Raw genomic sequence first — 19477 nt, 5'->3', positions numbered from 1 at the left:
TCAGTAGGAATTGGATGACGCGAAAATACGTCATTGAAATTTATATATATATATATATATTTATTTATTTTTACGAATAAAAAGTTATCACATTTAGTAAAAAAAACCTTAAATAATTGTATTTTAAAAATCAAATAATTTATATATCGCAATAAGCAAAAATGTCTTTAAAAAATATTATTAAATTTATATTATACAATATATAGTTCTTTTTTTTTCTAATTTAATGACGATTGAAATAAAAAATCGCGAAATCTTTTCAGTCGCGCGGAATTTAATCTCGCGTCGTCTATCTCGATTTCAAATTACTTAGAGTATAAGTTTGTACGATTAAACGTTTCTTCTTCTTCTTCTTTTATCATTTTTCTTTAATTTCTTTTTTATCTCAATTTTCTCTAAGAAATTGAAGGCAAATTACGTGGTTCGCGATGATCATCTAGTTTTTTTTTTTTTACACAAAACACTTTCTATTTCTTTCTCTATTTCTATCTCTTTATTCGTACGCATATACGTAGGAGAGTTAGTGCAATAACGCGTCGAATAATCGCCGGTTAAACACGTAACGTTATTATTCGTTATGCCAGGTCGTGCAAGCTTGTGCTCGCGAACGCACGCAGGTGACATGCGATATTATTTGCTTAACACCTATTACCGAGCTGCTATAACTGTTTTATTTAGTATACTCTGTCCCTCCTTGCTCGTACTTGCCAACAATTTCGAGCAATTACTTTTACCGCTTACTAGTTATCTCTATTTCTTTCTTTCCCTCTTACTCTCACTCTCACTCTCTCTCTCTCTCTCTTTCTCTCACGAATTCCTTATTTATTTTATCTTCCGATTATACATATATACTATAGAGATATTTATCAAAAGATCGATCATTGCAAAGTCACGAAACCGTTCAAATTACCTTACCAAGTAACTAACTGCTTCATCAAAAAAATCGTTTATCCCTTTCCAGGTAGCAATGTATTGAAACGTTTAGAATTATTGACTTTTTCTTTTTATTTGTATGAAAAGAGTAAAGCTATAAGTGTCGAAAGATGGGTCCCGCAAGAGTGTGTTCCTCGGTGTTGGTTATACTTGTTGGTCCCGGAAGGAAGGAAGGAAGGAAAACTTGCTATCTCTCTCTCTCTCTCTTTCCCTCTTTTCTTTCTCTATTTCTCTTTCCCTCTCTTTCGTGTAGAATATCGTAGCACAGCGGTTATGTCTGCGAAAGTCTCGAGGGGTAAAGTAGGCGAAAGAGGAGGGAATAAGAGGTCGTCGTAGGCAACATAGTTGTCCTCGTATTCGTCCTCATCGTCTACAACATAGTCGAGGACGCGTCCTGGGGGTGCGACCAGTCAGCGTCAGTCCCACGGGGGCCTTTCTTCCTACGAGACTTTGCTGGTCCCATTGCTGACTGGGTCCTCTCCCTCTTTCCATTCAATTCCCGTGGGAATTACTTGCTAAGGACTAATAGCGATCGTGCCCGAGAGCAAAGTCTCAAGCACTTTTACATTTGACTTATCCAGCAACTTTCCTTAACGTTTAACTTATTCTCACGAATCTAAGCTAGCTAGCTTAGATTACTAGCTAGCTAGCTAGCTAGCTAGCTGATTATTGGCAAACGGGTGCATCTAAGTTCGTGCATTGTACGGTGTAATTATCGTTATCCTATCTTGCTACGAAGCCAGAGCTCAAATTGGATGTCTTCGCTATAGAATATATAGATATATATTATATATATATATATATTATATATATGTATCTAGTTATGGGTGATTTGCTGGTAAAGGTCAATGTTCTCAAGTTATTACAAACTGAACGTGTTCTTGCTAGACGAATTCTTCAAAAGGTCAATTTAAATATCAAACTAAACGAGTCCATAACTAATAATTATTATCCAACAAATAAAATTCAAAAGTTCATAATTGTCAATTAGAAATGCCGTGTAAATTGAACAAACATGAGAGATGATGAAAGATAATAACTTACACGATGGCGTTGTTAGATAAATATAAAGAATATATATATATATATATATATATGTATTTACTTCTTGTGAGGTAACTTTAAGCGAAATAACGTCTTACGAAGGAAAGAAGGAAAGAAACCGACACTGTAGCAATAAAATCGTAAATGTCGTTTTGACAGAGTTCTCGAATGCGAAACGACGAGTACGAGATGGCGAAGAGGAGGAAGAGAAAAAGAACAAGAAAAAGAGAGAGGGAGAGATAGTAGTAAGAAGAAGAGCAACGTGGAAGCGTGCAGATAAATTCGAAGATAGTCATTCAAATCTGCCGTAATGATTTCCATCCCGAATCGATTCCAAAAGTCCCCTGGGAATCCCTTTCTCTATCGACTAAGCGTACGAACGCGACCCCCTTGGCCCCGAGTCCCCCCCTATACACGGCAACGAACAACATGCATACAATATTACCCTCGCACCCTCGTCTTTCTCTCCACCCTTCTTCGTTGGTACACGATGGACGGGAGTCTCTCCTCTTTACTCTTCACAATTCCTCTCTTCTTTCTTTCCTTATCTAACTGGGATTAACTTATCTCGAACTTATTATTTCTTTAATCTACGCTTAAATACTCATATTTCAGTATTAGTTTATGGCTACTATTCTTCAACGCGATTCGATATCGTATGGTACTCGATTTATCGATACTCCAAATCTACGTCTACGGGCATTGATCTCATAGAAAATTTACCAATCCTAGCTTCACGTTCTGTTCTTTTTCTTCCTTCTTTCCTTTCTTCCTTCCTTCCTTCCTCCTGTCTCTCTTTTTCTTTCTTTCGAAATAAGACTACTCGCCTTATTGGATTTTTCTGGGAATCATCGAAATCGATTTTTGCCAATCTCCGCGTACCGTTGTTGTATTAAGTAGAGAAAAAGAAAGAAAAAGAATAAAACAAAATATTGAAGAAGAATAAGAGAGAGAGAGAGAGAGAGGGAGAAAAAGAGAGAGAGAGAGAAAGAGAAAAGTGATGCACTCGTTCGTGTAGCAACTGTACTGGAAGTTAGAGCTTAAAGGGGTTAGCTACAATTTCCTGTTGTTCATTCATTTAAAGTAACGGCTACGCGTACGGTTCTCTGCTTCCACCGTAGCCGCGTCCTGTAAATGCTTTTTTATCTCCGGAACTAATTACCATTTAGCATTTTTAATCCCGCGAAAAAAGCGCATTCGCTTCGTTCGTTCTCCTACTCTTTTTCTTTTTTCCCTTTTTTCTCTCTTCCTTTTTTCCTCTCTTTCTCTCTCTCTCTCTCTCTCTCGCTCACTCTCACCCTCGAGTGCCCGGAAGTGCGTTCACGAATGCTTAAAAACGTACGTTGTTAGCGCGCTATTTGGCCGACACGAAGCTCGTCTTTCGCCAAGAGAACGCGGCTCGTATTTTTCCACGAAATTTCAACGAGAATGAAGGGGGATGGTAAAAATCATGAAAATGGTAGTTTTCTCTAATAAAATCAACTATATAATATTCTCAAGTTGAGAAACCGAAACTTTAAGGAGAGTCAATTATTGCGGATTTATAACCGAGCAAACTTGATTTCTTGAAGCAGAAGAAATTCCTTCTTTCTCTCCTCTCTCCCTCTCTCTCTCTCTTGTTCGTTCCTTCTAAACGTGATTTGTGAAACGCAAATTTTCCCAAGTCGAACGAGAGAACGTCTACTTTTTTTTCTTTTCTTTTTTTTTCCTTTTCAAAAAAAAAAAAAAAAGGAAGAACAAAAATCTCGAATATGAATAAATAATAATTTAACGTTTGTGTGTGTGTGTCACGTGATCATTGAAGTACGGTTTCTATTTCCTGCGTTTTCTCCTATACGAGTACCGTTCAGCAAATATTCTCTAAACATAATGACGATGATGATGATGATCATCATCATCATCGTTCATGGGAATCACTAGAAATGTCTACCTCATCTCAACGTTGTTTTTTAATCCGATATAACGTCAAGAGGAGCTTGTCGATTCTATTGTAAAGCTTGATAAAAACGAGGAAAAAAACAAAAGAAAGGAAAGAATAAAACAAAAAAAAAACAAAAAAGAAGAAAAGAGAGTAGTAGTAGATCCGCGAGAGTAGTAGTAGAACGAGGAATAATAAAAATATACGTTGATCTGGATTTGCCAAACACTTCGCGCGAGTTGTTGCGCCATGGGCCGACCCTCGACGAATGCTATAAGTATACACTACCTACTCTCTTCTTTTCACCTACACGTTTACGTATCGATTTTCGCGCATACACGTCTTCTTCATCTTGCTTTGACGCAGAGACCGGAGAGACGCGTTCAATCGGAGCTTTGATGTATAAATTGCACCTTTTACTCGTTTTCGATCCTATATACATATATACCCTTTTTTTTTTCTTTTTTTTCTTTTTTCTTTCTACATTTCTTTCCACCGACGAGCACACTTTTCTCTATCTATTTCTTCCTTCTCTTCATTCTCCTCTTTCCAGCCTCCTTTTCCTTATCAGGACAAGACCCGTTTTTTTCTTCCAATAACTTTCCTTCTTTCTTTCTTTCTTTCTTTCTTTTTGTTTTATCTTTTCCTCCCTTCCTCCATACTTTCTCAAAATATCGATAATTCTATTGCACGAAGAACCGAAAGAAACCGGACGAATAATTTATCTACATTATTATTTAAATTACTTTTCTTTTTTGTTAAGGGTTAAAGTAAATCTATTTAATAATTAGCGGGATGTGTCCGTTCTTCGAAAAACGAATCGACCATGTCGATATGTATTTAACTATCTTTATATTTTATTCTTTCTGTTTTTTTTTTCTATCTTTCTCTTATACCCTTTCTTCCGTATTCTCGTTCTATACGACCGATACCAAGTCCGGGACCGCTCGGATCCGATTAATAAAAGGAATGGATCGCGAATCGAGGACTCGGTCTCTGCCGGCGCAAGGCCACCGTGGCTTAGTAATTTAATCAGCTAAAACTAACATCGACTCTGTTTCCCCGACCCTTCCTTCTCCTCCTCCTCCTCCTTCTTCTTCTTCTCCCCCCAACCTTCTTTTCTTCCTTCTACTTCTCTTTCGTCCTGCCGTCTCCTTCTTATTCTCCTTACCTTCGTAACCGACCGACCCCGAAATGATTTAATCTACTAAAACGTTGAACTCTCGTCTATGGGTACTTAGGTAGTATCACACTGCACGAAATAATATCATTCGTTGGTTTCTAAATCTTTTCTTTCTCTCTATTTTTCTTTTTCTCTCTTCTTACCTCACTAAAATGTAAAAAAAAAAAAAGATAAAATAATAGAATGCATTTTAGAAACTAAAATGAACAGCAGCAATTCATTCGTTGTGTTATACATCGTATTAGAAAACAACGTTGAGAAGATACATACACAAAGTATCAAATTGTAATCTAGGTAGGCGATGGTTTAGGGTCGAAAGAGAAAGAAAAATAACATAAAGGAACCCTTCTCGCTTCCGATAGAAAATCCGTACGCGTATTTGCGTTCGCTCGTGATGGCTATGATGTTATCTCCGATGTAGGGATCTAGGTACGGCCCTGTGTATAGTTGAGTAGAGTAAAGTAGATTCTCTCTCTCTCTCTCTCTCTCTCTCTCTTTCCTTCTCTTTCTTTCTCTCACTCACAACACGTGGTTCGTGGCTCGTGCGCGCAGGGTTTGGCCACGTGGCGCAGATAACGGGATGGGACAGTGGCTGTTGGCTGCTGCCTGGGTACCTCCTTTCTTGGAGGGTGGCAAAGCCAACCCCCGGAAAATTAAGTGCTTGTAGTCGAGATGATAACGGCACCCGACGATTTCTAACCGAAAGTTTTCTCGCCCTTCGAGTACCGCACGCCGGCGCGTTTGCCTAACGAAACGCGACGAGCTTCTTCGAAACCTTCTCGAGCAAACTGTACCACCATCCTACTCTTCTTTACCTAATCTCTCTCTTTTTCTTTTTTCTTTTTTCCTACCACACTTTCTTCTTTCTTACTCTTTCCGAGACTTGTTGCAAAGACCGAACGTTCGATACTGATAAAGACGTGACGATGTTGTTTATACATTAAGGCATACTTTGTCCTAACCTATTACTTGTGTATTGACATATTATCTTATAACTTCTTATTTTTCATAAAAACATTGATTTAGATTTTAATAAAAGTCTAACCTAAGAAAGCATTACGAATAGCTTAGATTAAAATTGTTCAAAAGAATTATATTTTTTTTTAATAGAACTGAATCTCTAAAAATAATAAAAAATCCCATAATTTTCAGCTCACCTGTTTTGTTGCAGAATCTATAAGCCTGACGAAGATGTTTTGCACCTGCCTCACTCCTGAAATGATAAAATTAACAAAAGATATAGATACTTATTATACATATATATATACACACACATATATATAAGTTCTATTTTAAAAGATACAAAAGAATCTTAAGACCGTTCGGGCCAGGCATATGAATAACGAAAGGCTCGCGTATCTCGATTGCTTATTCCAGCGCGGGTTTGCAAGGGAAGCTTTTTTCGTAGTTGGAGAACGGACAAGAAAGGCCCCATTACCTTAAGATCGGCCGCGTGCAGGAATTTGCGTTGAATACGACGCGGCGAATGCGACGAATACGGAAACGTGTTCAAATTCTGACAAGTTTGGCGCCGCCGAAAGGGCCCTTCCGCGCGTGCCGGGAAAAAAGTGCATATTAAGGAGCATTTAAGGCCGACGACGACAACGACGAAGACAAAGATGAGAAGTGGAGGTAAAAGAGGAGGAGGAGGAGGAGGAGGAGGAAGGAGGACAACGACAACAAGGGAACGAAGGAGGACTCGGTTGCCGCCCCATGGGACCACGCGCAGTATGCACAATCTCCCTGTACTTTTTTGCAAGCGACCCTGCCCGCGCAACTTCGAGCCTTCGAAAGTAACAAACTTCAACGAGAACGTTGAAAAGACGAAGAAGAGAAGTAGACACTCGACTGAGACTCGCCATGCATGCGGCTGTTGGCTAAAGGAAGGAAAAATTCGTGCACGTGTAAAGCGTTAATTCGTTTTAGTTGGGTTTCCCTTTGCGGTCAAGCTTCTCAGAATTTTGTTGTCTTCCCTCTAACGAGAGACCGCTTACCAAAGACTCTCTCTTCTTGTCTTCCAACTTGAATCCTGATGTTAAATTCTTGTCAAATCGTTAAAATATACCATGAAATTCTCTTCTCTGAATTAATTAAGTAAACACGATATCTTTCTTTCCTTTCCTCCTTTTTTTTTCTTTTTTACTTTTAGTCATCTTTATTTTTATTCCTTTTTTTTTTTTTTTATCCAATATCTAGAATCATTCCCATATAATAATTATCGATACGATGATCTATTCGTGATTGTGCAACGTTCGAAGATGACAACGGTTAGAGGAGTATCATGTTTGACTAGATGTATCGATGCCATCAAGATGTACCTGAAACGGCAAAACGATGCCGAGGCTAGCGGGATTCCCGCACGATTCTAACGATTAACGATGTTTGTCCATTTCTAACCTATGAGAGACATATTTTCGACTGTGTACCGATCTTATACTTTTCTTCTTTTCGACTTGATGTATTTTTTATTTTCCTTTTCGATTTTATCGCAGAACTTCGTAATCGTTAAAAACACCATATCTCCAATTGAATTCTTTTCTTTTAACTTCGAGGAACGTTTCCTTCGTTATATTTTCTCTCTCGCTTTCTCACTTTATCTTACCTTCTCCTTCTCTAACAAGGGGAATAATCCCAGAGAGTATTTCGGACAGACACCCTGCGTGGCTTCCGGCCTCGCGTGTCCGGTAAGCCAAGTAATCCCAACATAAGACTCCTAGGACCCGCCGGGAGATACGGACTAGAGAGTCCGCGCCGCATAACGTTACTACGGATTACGATACTCCGTTCGAAACTAGCTCACAAATTACCTCGAGAAAGCGTCGCGGCTTTACCGGAAGTTACCTTACTAGCTGTGTGCTCCGGTTTACGAGCATAGATACCAACGTATGCTTCGTCTCAGGATTTACCAATGCCGAAAGGAAACTAAAGCGATCGATCCTTTGCAGTTGTTATCCTTCATGATGCACATGATATTTTATTAAAATTTCTTAAAGACGAATTCTATTATATTATTTTCCAAAATCAATTGTGGAAACGTTTCACAAACTCATTCAATTATAATTTCATTTTCAATTTCATTTCTAAAATATCAATGGATCGATCTTCGAATAAAACGCAGATTAAATCTTATTTGGTTGAACAGAAATAATTCGTAATTCCACGAATGCAAAATCGTTCTATAATCGAATATAATAGAATTAACGAGTTATCTCGGATAGTTTAAGTTCAGGATTCTCGGCATACCAAGGTACAAATCGCAATCGTGTGTACCTGAGCGTTACCACTTTTACACAGCAAATGAAGTAGCATGACGAAGAAGTTGAATAAGAAGAGGAATCGAGTGTCGTATCCCGCTGTGCTGTCTCAGAGGCAGATAAGTCTTCGTCAGGATGCATTAGCATAACTAGGCGACTAAGTTCGAAGGATGAAAAAATGGGAATGAAGAAGGGAAAAAAACACACACACGCTTGTGAACTATTTCTATCTCTCTTTCTATCCTTCTCGTCAAAGTCGTAACATGCGATTCTCTATATCTTCTCGATCGATCCTATATCCTTAATAGTCCTTCGTTGTCTTATTACTTGAGTTCATATTCCTCGGTACGTTCACAGAAGAGAACGCGAAACAGGCAACCTTCTCTTCTCTTGCCTCTCCTCTCTCTCTCTCTCACACACATGGTTTCTGTGGATATCTCGTTCCGATCGTTCCTCCGTGTCTCGCCGACGAAAGCTATCCTTGTTTTTCTCTTTTTGTTTTTATTTCTTTCTCTTTCTTTCTCTTGCTCTTAGATCGAACAGAACCGAGAAGAACGGTGCATGAGGAGGAGGAGGAGGAGGAGGAGAAGGAGAAGTGGAAAGAAGAAGGGAATCGAGATGACAAAAAGGGCAAGGGCCCGATATGGAGCGGATCTGTCGTCAACGAGTGACGGCAGCTTGCGCTCCTTATTTAATATTTAATTATAGATTTATTGGTCGGATGAGAAGAGTCAAAGAGAGACAGAGAGAAATCGGTGATGACACGCAGACACCTCATCCTGGTGCCTGTTGACTTCTGACGAACGTTCATCGTCGGCAGCCGCGAAGACGCGAGTCAATTTGTCCTCTTCCTCTTCCTCCCTCTTTCTTCCTATCTTCATCCAAGAGAGGAAGCAGGCAAGCAAGCAACCAACCAAGCACGTCGAAAGCATTTCGTGCATGAAACTTTTATAAACCAGCACGTTGGATCACAAACGAGTCCGATGTATTTCTCTTTCTCATCTGTGTTTATATATGTGTATGTGTATTTTTGTATAGATGAGAATACTATAAATCACATATATAAATTCGTATCAATAAGAATGAATTCTGAAAAGGGATCATTCGTCATTTTTGTCTGTCTTAAGATTTAACATTTTCTAATCTTACAATTTCTTTTGTATAATTCCAATTAATTTTCAAAACTATAGGAAAGTTGTCAATCCAGTTCAACAGCGGGGAATCTTTGATTGCCGACTTTGTTCTTGATCTTTCTCAAAATCTCACGGAAAGACCGTTGTACTTAACAAAAAAGAAAGGAAAAAAAACAAAAAGGGAAAAGAAAGAAGGTGGAGGAGGAGGAGGAGGAGGTGGAGGAAGATGAACCGCGAGATCTTTAAGGGGCAAGCGTTGATATTCCTTACTTTGCAACAGTTAGTTGTTTCTTGTTCGCGATGTTGGCAACACGTTTTAGTGCCCATAGATGGCAGGGCGGCCCCTCAGTCAGGCCTGCCAACGCAAAAATCTCGCATTGATTGATCGGATCCCGAAGTCGAGAGAGACAAGAAGGAATCGTGGTATGGAGGGAAGGATAAGACGGACGATGAGAAAAGAAAGGACATTCGATGAGTAAGAAGAAAAGAAAGAGGGAAAGAAAGAGAAAGAGAGGAAGAAGAAGAAGAATAAGAAACCAGAAAGAAACGAAACTAAAGGAAGAAGGATAAAGTGAGCTTCGGTGAAGTTGGCCAACGGATATCTACTGTTGGAGTCTGTTGGAGTAGATCGGTGATGGCGTATATGGGATGAAAAACTCTCTCTGGACGGAGTCCCGTGGATAGCGCCTTACAGACCCCTTTTTAATATGTTCATAATGCGAGCTCGTTTTTAAGGGTCTGCTACTATCCCCAGTCTTACTGTTTGTCCAGATACTTACTTCAACAGGACCACCTCCAAATCATTCTCCTCACTTCTTCAATCCGTTCTGTTTCTTTCTTTTCACCGTTCTGTTAGCTCTCTCCCTTCAACCTATCTTCTCTCTTTCTCTCTCTCTTCCCTCCCTCCCATTTTCGGTCCTATGATCTTCGTGCGCTCAAAGCCACTTCGGTGTACACACGCATCCAACTTCTTCAGAACGGAAGCTGAAACCTTTTTGCCCTGGTGGCCGAGGCAGTGACGTAAAATATGTCTCTGTTGCGGACCGCAGCCACCAAAGTTCCTGTGCTTTTTAGCGGCCCTAAGAGACCGGGTGTCCGCGTGGAATGTTGATGGCCCGTCATCGTCGCTTCGAATGGGGCTATTACGTACTCGTTTCGAACCCGAACCAAACCCACCCACTCTCTTCCTCAACCTCATTTTCTCCTTTACTCCGACACTACTGTTAATATTTACCCCTACTTCCTTTAACACTCCCTCTTCCTTTTCATCACTTCAGCAATAACATTGCTGACAGTTTACGGATCGATTCGAGACGTTTTGAGACGTTTTGAGACGTTTCGAGATAGCTTAATTTTTTATCCCATCGTAAACGATCGATCATATCGTTACTTAGATTTTATCAATATTTTATTATTTACAGATTGATGGTTGATTTAGTTAGATTATATTATTAGAATTCAATTTAAAATGTCAGATAAGAGATTTAACCATAAGATTAAAAAGAAAGGAACTAACCGTTCGAATAGAGCAGATGTAGACTGTATTGTATCCCATTGTTCGTCTTTTGGCCCTCAGATTCCTGTAACAGAAATAACATGAGTTTCAATAAATAAATAAATAAATAAATAATTAACTAACTAACTATGTAAATTAACATTTCGTGGTCAAAATATATATTCGATAATGTGATTACATTATATATGCATAGGTGAGAGAGAGAGAGAGAGAGAGAGAGAGAGAGATTAAGATTTGAAAAGAAATAGAAGGAATTGAAAATAGATAAGATGGTAAAAGGGTGTATCCTTCGATTCAAAGAGCCCTTCTAACTCCTGCCTCTTTTTTTTTTTAATTAAGTGCATTGTGACGTAACGATACTAGAACGAGGAACGCCGTGACGATGGCTGTGCCCGTCTACTACCTCACGCTAATTATTAATTTCTTGATGCGCCGGTAAGAGCCGTGCCATTACGTATCGCGTGGCGTGCGATGCATAATTATCGTGCTGCTTCGTTGACGAGTCATGCGTGCACCCTGCCATATGCCATGAGAGCTCGTGGTAATGCATTTTCAACAACAACAACAACCACCACTACTACTATTACTACTAATACTACTATTATTTTATCATCCACCCACTCTGTATCTTTCTCTCTCTCTCTCTCTCTCTCTCTCTCTCTGTATATATATATATATATATATATATATATATATATATACCTATCTTTTCTTGTATACGCGGACGAGCATGACTTTTTGAGAAACAACCATGACTTCTCGTGGACAGAAACGCCACTGAGAGCTGGAATAATCGAGTTTAGATCGATTTTACGTCGAATTAACGTAATTACCACGACCTTCGACGTTGATATCGTGCTTCTAGTAGAAGCTTCATTTTATTAATGACGATCGGTCATCATCGTCGTTTGTGTCCGTAGTTACGGACGAAAATATTGATAGTGCGTTAAATAAAGATCGATACTTTTCAACGATATTACTTAAACTAAATTCTTGAGATAAGATAATAAAAGAAATAGAAAAACAAAGTTTGTTTAACAAATTAAAGACTCGACATATAATAATGAAAATCAACCTTTCTCGTTTTCTCTATTTCTCTCTCTTTCTTTCTCTTTTTATTTCTTTTGTTTTTGCTTTGTAAAGATCGAGTACGTATTAAGGCTTGTTTCACGTCACAACTCAACGTCTCGTGACCATTAATCTCGAAATTCGCTGGCCGAGCTGTACGAGCGACGTTAATCAGGTATATACGCACGGTTTATCCGATCGAATCTCTCTCTCTCTCTCTCTCTCTTTACTACTCTAACTCGACGACTACTTTTTAATTAAACACGAAGAAAAAGCGGATCGAAGGTGGATTGAACGCGAGAGCCACTGTATTTACCTAGGCCGCCCGTTTCCGGGAATCGGCACGCGTACGAGAAACGATCCGTTCGTTAAAATACGAGTTTCATCAGAATTGTTCGTTCTTTTAGACCTATTCTAAGATCATTGCTAAATCTAACGAAAAATTATACGTTTATCGTCATATTAAATTATTTTAACATTTATTATTTTACGTATAACAATGTTCATCTATAAATTAATTTCATTCATTATTTAACCATGATTTAATCTAATGATATTTTAAAATAATTCTCGTAAGTGGAGACAAATGTTTAACTCGACAAGGCTTTTTTTCTTTTTCTTTTTTTAAAATATGCAAATGTTTCTATCATCATCGAGGGGGAGGATAGATAGGGTGGTCGAAGGGGGAGGGCAAGGTGTACCGGGCCACGAGGGGTTGATGTATGGTCACGGTTCACGACCCTAATTAATAGGGAGGCCACGCGATACGAGCATTCCTGTCGCGTGAATTATACACGTGTGTGAGAGAGACGTACACTTTGGTAGTAGTGTGGTAACGCACGTTGTTACACTTACATATGTAAAAAGAATAATAATAAAAATATCCTTTAACGAGAATAATATTTATGAAAGATTCATCAATTGAATCTTTCACATCAGAACACAATCGCTAATATGTGTTAGACGAGACGAAATATTTTCGATCTTCTTAAATCAACGATCTTCCATAGCCGAGCGAAACCGACTAACTCTCTACGCGCCGTCCTGTCGAATTAGTCGACGATTTATGGTGGATAGATTTATTAGGGGGTGCACCTCGTTACCCTGAGGCATAGAAGCAGACGAAGAACAAGAGAGAGAGAGAGAGGAGAGTTTAAAGAAAAGAAAAAGAGACAGTGTAACCTCGACGATATACCCCGGAGGGCTGAGTTAAAATTTTCGGAGGTCATATATCGAGATTACATATACGTATCGATAATTTATATCGACTCTTCTTAGATTTTTGATTTTATTCGATTTTCTTCGAATTTCATCACGGTAAAATTATAGTCGAATAAAACGTTTAGAAAATCCTGGGTAGAAAGAAGACGTAGGAAATGAAAGCATTCCGTGAGCATGAAAGATTAACACGTCAAATGGCAGGAACGAATGCGAATATTTGTCCATTTTTTTTTTCTTTTCTTTCTTTTATCTTTCTCTGTCTGTCTGTCTGTCTCTCTCTCTCTCTCTCTCTATTTCCTTTTAGATACCGCATATATGTATGTATCTAAGATTGATATCTTTCTCGTGGTAGCTTACGACATATCATCTTAAACGTACACGTGTATCCCAAGCTCTTGACGTTTATTCGTAAAAATGTTAACGATGCCCGTTCTTTCGAGCCACCTACCGCGTCTATGATAAATGACGGATAAACATATCCGAGAATCAACATTCGCCGATAGCTTACACAAACGTGACAGGCGTGGCGATCGTGCAAGAGAAGAGAAAAAACTGGAAAAGGTAGAAAAACACGAGAGTTCTGGTAAACGTATCGACATCCATACGTATGGGTATATAGTATACCTATCTATCTATATCTATCTCTCTCTCTCTCTTTCTCTATCATTTTCTTGCTTCTTTTATCGTTCGATAGTCACGTATGTAGCAATTCACATATAGACCGTGTCTTCTCCATTTTGACCAGACGAAGATAGGAAATGCTCGAACGAAATACACGCTGGCAAATCCGAAAAGTCGTTTGTCCGGTGGTTATAGTCCGCTATGTAATGATTTCTTTTACGTAATCGGAATCAACGCCGCCAACGATTGAATTTTCCTTAAACAGCTATACTAATTGATCAACGGAAAGTGGAGTCAGTAACGATGACCGATCGCTATTGACAATCGTTCGTATGTGTCTAGTGTGTAATAGTCGAGAAAGAGCATTCTTTCGGGAACGCGAGATCACCGCGAGATAAATCGCGAGAATAAAACCAGTCCTCAATCAAATAGCCATTATTTATTTACTCCAAGTCGACCGGATGTCTCAGCGTAGAAATAATAGAAAGAAGCGATTCACAAGGGGAGACCATTAAATCTCAGTGATCGAGGCTAGTAATAACGAGATATACGTTTTCTCTAACATCTATAAGTATTTATTTCAAAGAAATGAAGTAGCTAAGATGATCACTTCTATCACAACCTACATAAGTATATATATATATATAATACACTACACTAGTTCAATCTTTTTCAACGAACTAAATAACCCATTACCGTGAGTATTTTGTTCGACTTTATATTTATTATCGAAACGAAATAGATAAAGATACGAAAGCGAATAATATACTAAATAAACGGGAAGATAGATTTTTACTCCTGCGATAAAATGTGTGACGAATTTTATAACGATCGGGGAACGAAAAAGAAAAAGAAAAAGAAAAAGATAAAGGAGAAAAAAAAATTAAAGAAAAAAAAAGAAAAAGAAAAAAATACCGAACATAGGCGAGAAGCTTCGAAGTAATTTGTAGATTGCGGACATTTAATGCACGAGAACGAGAAAGAGATAGAGAAAGAGAATATGGAAGGAAAAGAGAGAAATAGAGAAAAAGAGAGAGAGAAAGACGACGCTTAATAACGAACGCATATAATCCTCCGAGCCCTATCGGTCTCGCGCGACGCGTTTTCTAATCTTTGATCGAAGGAAGGAAGGAAATGGAAGGGAGAAAAACTAAGGGGGAGAGAGTAAAAGGTGGTGGCGTCGTGGACTCTTTATTATTCCGTCGGTCGTGTTAGTTCGGTGCTCTCTCGCGTGACCAGGAACGCGTAGAGAAACGTGTTCTTCCACCAGCCATTTCTCAAACGGCCAATGGATTTTCGCCTGTCCGATTAATTGCTGGAAAAGCTGGTAGGTGTGCTTCCGCCACCGCCGCCGTGCGGACTATCGATATGTATACACATAGAAGAGGATCCGTTTAATATTTGACGTCACCCTTTCCCCTTATACCCCCGTCCAATGGAAACGGCAATTATCGAGATAAGCGTACGCTTGCACGATATTCCCCGATGTCATAAAGGGCCTCGTCTCCTTTTTCCTCTTGTCCTTCGGGAAAACCACCCCCTTCACCACCGATCGACGTTCGAATTCTCTACTTTCTCGCTTCGCGAACTTTCCTACTTTCTTTCCTTATTTCTCTTCATTTCTCTTTTTTCCTCTCTTCATTTTATAATATCTTATATTATAGCATACGTACATATATATATATATGTCCGTTTGATATACGAATCTATTTCTTTCTCTTTCGAAATATTAATTCAATCTTTATGAAAGAGAAACTAGAGAAAGTTATCTCGGCAAAGAACAAGTTCATTAGTTTTGATTATGATCGTAAGAGAGAGAGAGAGAAAGAGAGAGAGAGAGACTCGTATATCTACTTAGTAATGCTTAATAACCATCTAACGAGTGTAATACAATTTTACCTGGTCTTTCTCGACGAATCCCATGAACGATGTCCTCTCGATTTCGATTGGTTGATCGTGCCGATCAAAAAGAGCTATGACGAAATGAAAGAAATTACTCTTTCTCAAATTACTTGGCGGTTGTTTCTCGAAATGCGCCTTAGCGACGCATACCCTGTAACAAATGAAAATAATCATGTAATCGGTAATATCGTTAACAAGGAACATATGAATTTCTATGTATTAATATGTGTAAACACGATTAAACGTCGCGTCGAATTGTTTCCGTGCAATAAGAAGAAAATGGCCCAAAACGTTGTAAAGGAAAGACAAACGAGACTGAAGGTTGCGACGCAGGTGGCTACGACGCCTTAAAATCCCATTAAGGTCTCATGTGCCGAGATTAGACCACCGGACTCCAATGCCATCTTTGAGTAATGGCACGAGAATTTCCCTTTTCGGGTTCCTTCGTCACAGGTAAAGGAAAGAGAAAAGGAAAAGGAACTTTTACTCAAAGAATTTCAATTTTCGAACAATCGATTAATCGTGCATCCTTTGATCGACAAAATTTAAAAAGCACATTGAATATGTATTATTCAAAAAAATTAAAACATTAAAAAAAAAAAAAACAGAAAAAAAGAAAGTATCATTCATCTTCGTGAAAGGGTTTAACAAATTTGCTTTTCTTTTTCGACGATTAAATCTGACGTATAAAATTCTTACGAAAGATCCCTCCTTTCGTCTTTTCGTGTCTCGTTTAACAACGGTGTCTAAACAAAACCGAGCTCGGTCGATTTCTTTTTCACGAGAACGAAGTGAAGCTCGATCGTAGCACCTTCTCTCGCAATTAAGTCAACCACTTGCATATTTAAACCTCTGCTAACAAGCGGCTCGTTCTCGAATTTAATGCGCTTTCATTCTCTACTCTTCTCTTCACTTCTCTCTTTTCTCTTTTCTATTCTTTCACGTCCGCTCATTTGCTTGGTTTTCACGTATCGTGAGGTTCTTAACGCGTCTCAATAATGAGCAAATTATTTCGAGATAATTACAATCTCGATCAATTTTCAATCATTTTATGTAAACATTAAATTACGAATTGTAATAAAAAATAAGAAAAAAAAATATATAAAAATTCGTTAACCCTTCGACGGACGAATACTCCAGGTAGAAGCAATTCGCGTTGACGGAATACTTTTTTGTTTGTTTATATGAACTATGTTGATTAATCGCAACTAACAAGCTATAACAAAGTAAAAACAAACAAAAACCCAATACAAGCGTTCTTATTTCATACAGATAGTTTTCGTTGGACGCATATTTGCATTCATAGCATTCAAAGAATTTTAAATGGTTTTAAATACAAAGGGTTGAAAACAAAACGTTAGATGTTGTTTAACTCTTAAATTACTTATCTATGGAACAAGATCCTCGATCTGTAACACGATAGGCATATCCATGTTGGAAATGCACCATGGAGAAATCGCTCAACGATAAAACCGTCGAGAGACCGATCGACGGGGGTTTGGTAGGAGGAAGGGTGAGAGGAAGGGAGAGGCGGTCGCGCGGTACCGCATCGGACTCTCCGAGCGGAAAACTGAATCGACTGGACCGAAAATGAATAGCGGCAGTTTTGCAGCACATTTGCGAAATAAATGATGGTATCGGCGATGCGTTTGTCACGGCGCCGCGAGAGTGCGAGAACGAGAGTGAGAGGGGGTGAGAGGTACGGGAGGATCGGTAGATTTTGGAGGGTAGGAGCGGGAAAATTGCAAGGGGTTTTGCGAACGGTTCGTGAGGGCTGGCACAAGAGGAGGGACAGGGAGAGGAGAGGAGGGTAGGTAGGTAGGTAGGTAGGTAGGAGTACCGGAAGGGTGGAACTGTGCTGCAACCAACGTTACGTAGTAGGACGGTAGGGTTGTGAGGAGGGCTGGGTAGGGGAGTGATGTACTGCCCGTGTCGATAATTATCGGTGGCTGATTAACCGGCCGCCGGTTCGCGCCCCATAACTCTCGACGTCCGATTATTTTGCCCCGTTCGCCATGCACCAATTCCTATATAACGTGTGGCCACGTCCTCTGCCACACCGTTACATTATCACCTATCGTACACGCTTAAACTCTTCCTCCCATTGGTAGAGACGTTCAAAAGAATAGATTCTTCATTATACCAATTTAAAAAGATTAGTTTAAATTGACTTAAAATAAAGATAATTCATTGGACGTAATTGTTAAAAAAAAAAAAAAAAAAAAATTGATTACCTTTTAAATCTGTTAAGAGTTTTGACAACGATTACTTTTTAAATGGATCGTTCTCACATTCTATTCAAGTAAGGTACTACTTTTTTCACGAATACTTTGTATTTCATTGTCAGGTTTATTCTTTTTTTTTTTTTTTTTTTCTTATTATTTGTCTTCTTTTCTCTTTTAACAAATTTATCACTTACTACATGTTTTTCGTGGTTATCTAACAAAGATTCGCGTGGTTGTTTCGTAGTCGGACGACCAGGGACATACACCATCGATAAGACTGGTTGCGCAAATATGCGTGGCTGTGCATGACCTGGGCCTTCCCTACTTTGCGTAGCGAATGATGACTCTTCTGCACGATAGACCTTATCTCTACTTGTATGCGACGCATACATTTTTTCACGGCTACTACCTTATATGAAAATCTAAACCACGATTATAACTTTTTTTTAACCTCTCCAGTTCTTTCATATCATACAAAAAAAAAAAAAAAAAGAAAATACGAATTGTACGTATCTAAAATCTATTGGATTATGAACTTCACAAGTACATTAATTTTTATATTTAATTAATCACGATATTACCAGTTAAATATATTTTGTAAGAAAGAAAAGAATAAAATATTATAAGTATTTACTTCGTTAAATATAAAAAGAAGAAAGACAATGTTATTACAATGATAAGAAAAAATAGAAAAAAAAGAAGAAGAAACTAAAAAAGAAATTGCAAAAAAAATTCGAAAGGTATCTATCGCCCGCGTGTTACCGAAAATTCGTGCGGTCAAGAGGCAATTTGCCGAGCCAAAATAATTATAATCACGCGGCGGGAGAGCACTTTCCGCCAATATTCCTCTATTAAGCGGCTATTTTTCGCGTCATTTCGTTCCTCGTGTAGATGGGGTGGTATTCTGCGTGGCCACGTTTATGGTCGGTTATGCTTTACGCGCGTGGCTGTGGTGAGGATAGCACGTGCGTGTAAGTGCATGCGTGTGTACATGCGTAGGTTAATACACATGCGTATGTTGTGTCCCGTTTTGTGCGGCGATCGACGCCAAGGTGATAATTACAGGCTCGATTCGCGCGTACAATTTGCCTCGCGCGTTTCCCATTTTCCGGCACAACCAGATAACGGGCGTCTCGTTGATTTCACACCATACACACCTGTGATGCTTCTCCTAACCCTCATCCCCCCCCCCACGGCACTGTTCTCGTTGTTCCCTACATTCCTATCACGAGTTATATTACATTTTTATATAGAAAATTTATTTTGATTGTTTTCTTTTCTTTTCTTTTCTTATTCGTGTATTCGCAAAAGTTTCGTACAAATGGGTAACAAAATTTGATGAGCGTGATTAGACAAATTTTCAAGTGATTTATGATTCGAAGTGTCAACTTCTCTTTATCTTTTTTTTTTTTTTTTTTCTAGATAAAATAGAAAATCGGGTTTGTGTGTCACGATTTGG

The 19477-nt window shown here is 38.8% G+C and overlaps 1 protein-coding gene across 1 annotated transcript in view; it reads right to left on the bottom strand.

Moving 5' to 3' along the window:
- Nucleotides 1-19477, bottom strand: part of kn (EBF transcription factor knot) — a 129909-nt gene that overhangs the window by 54723 nt on the left and 55709 nt on the right. The window contains 3 exon segments of the mRNA XM_089178169.1: nucleotides 6236-6291; nucleotides 10982-11045; nucleotides 15791-15944. Coding sequence (XP_089034295.1) covers nucleotides 6236-6291; nucleotides 10982-11045; nucleotides 15791-15944 — 274 coding nt within the window.

Source organism: Polistes dominula, unplaced genomic scaffold, assembly GCF_049000335.1.
Source record: "Polistes dominula isolate Pdom_NZ unplaced genomic scaffold, Pdom_raw_medaka contig_373, whole genome shotgun sequence".
NCBI lineage: Eukaryota > Metazoa > Arthropoda > Insecta > Hymenoptera > Vespidae > Polistes > Polistes dominula.
This window is presented reverse-complemented; position numbering and strand designations above follow the sequence as displayed.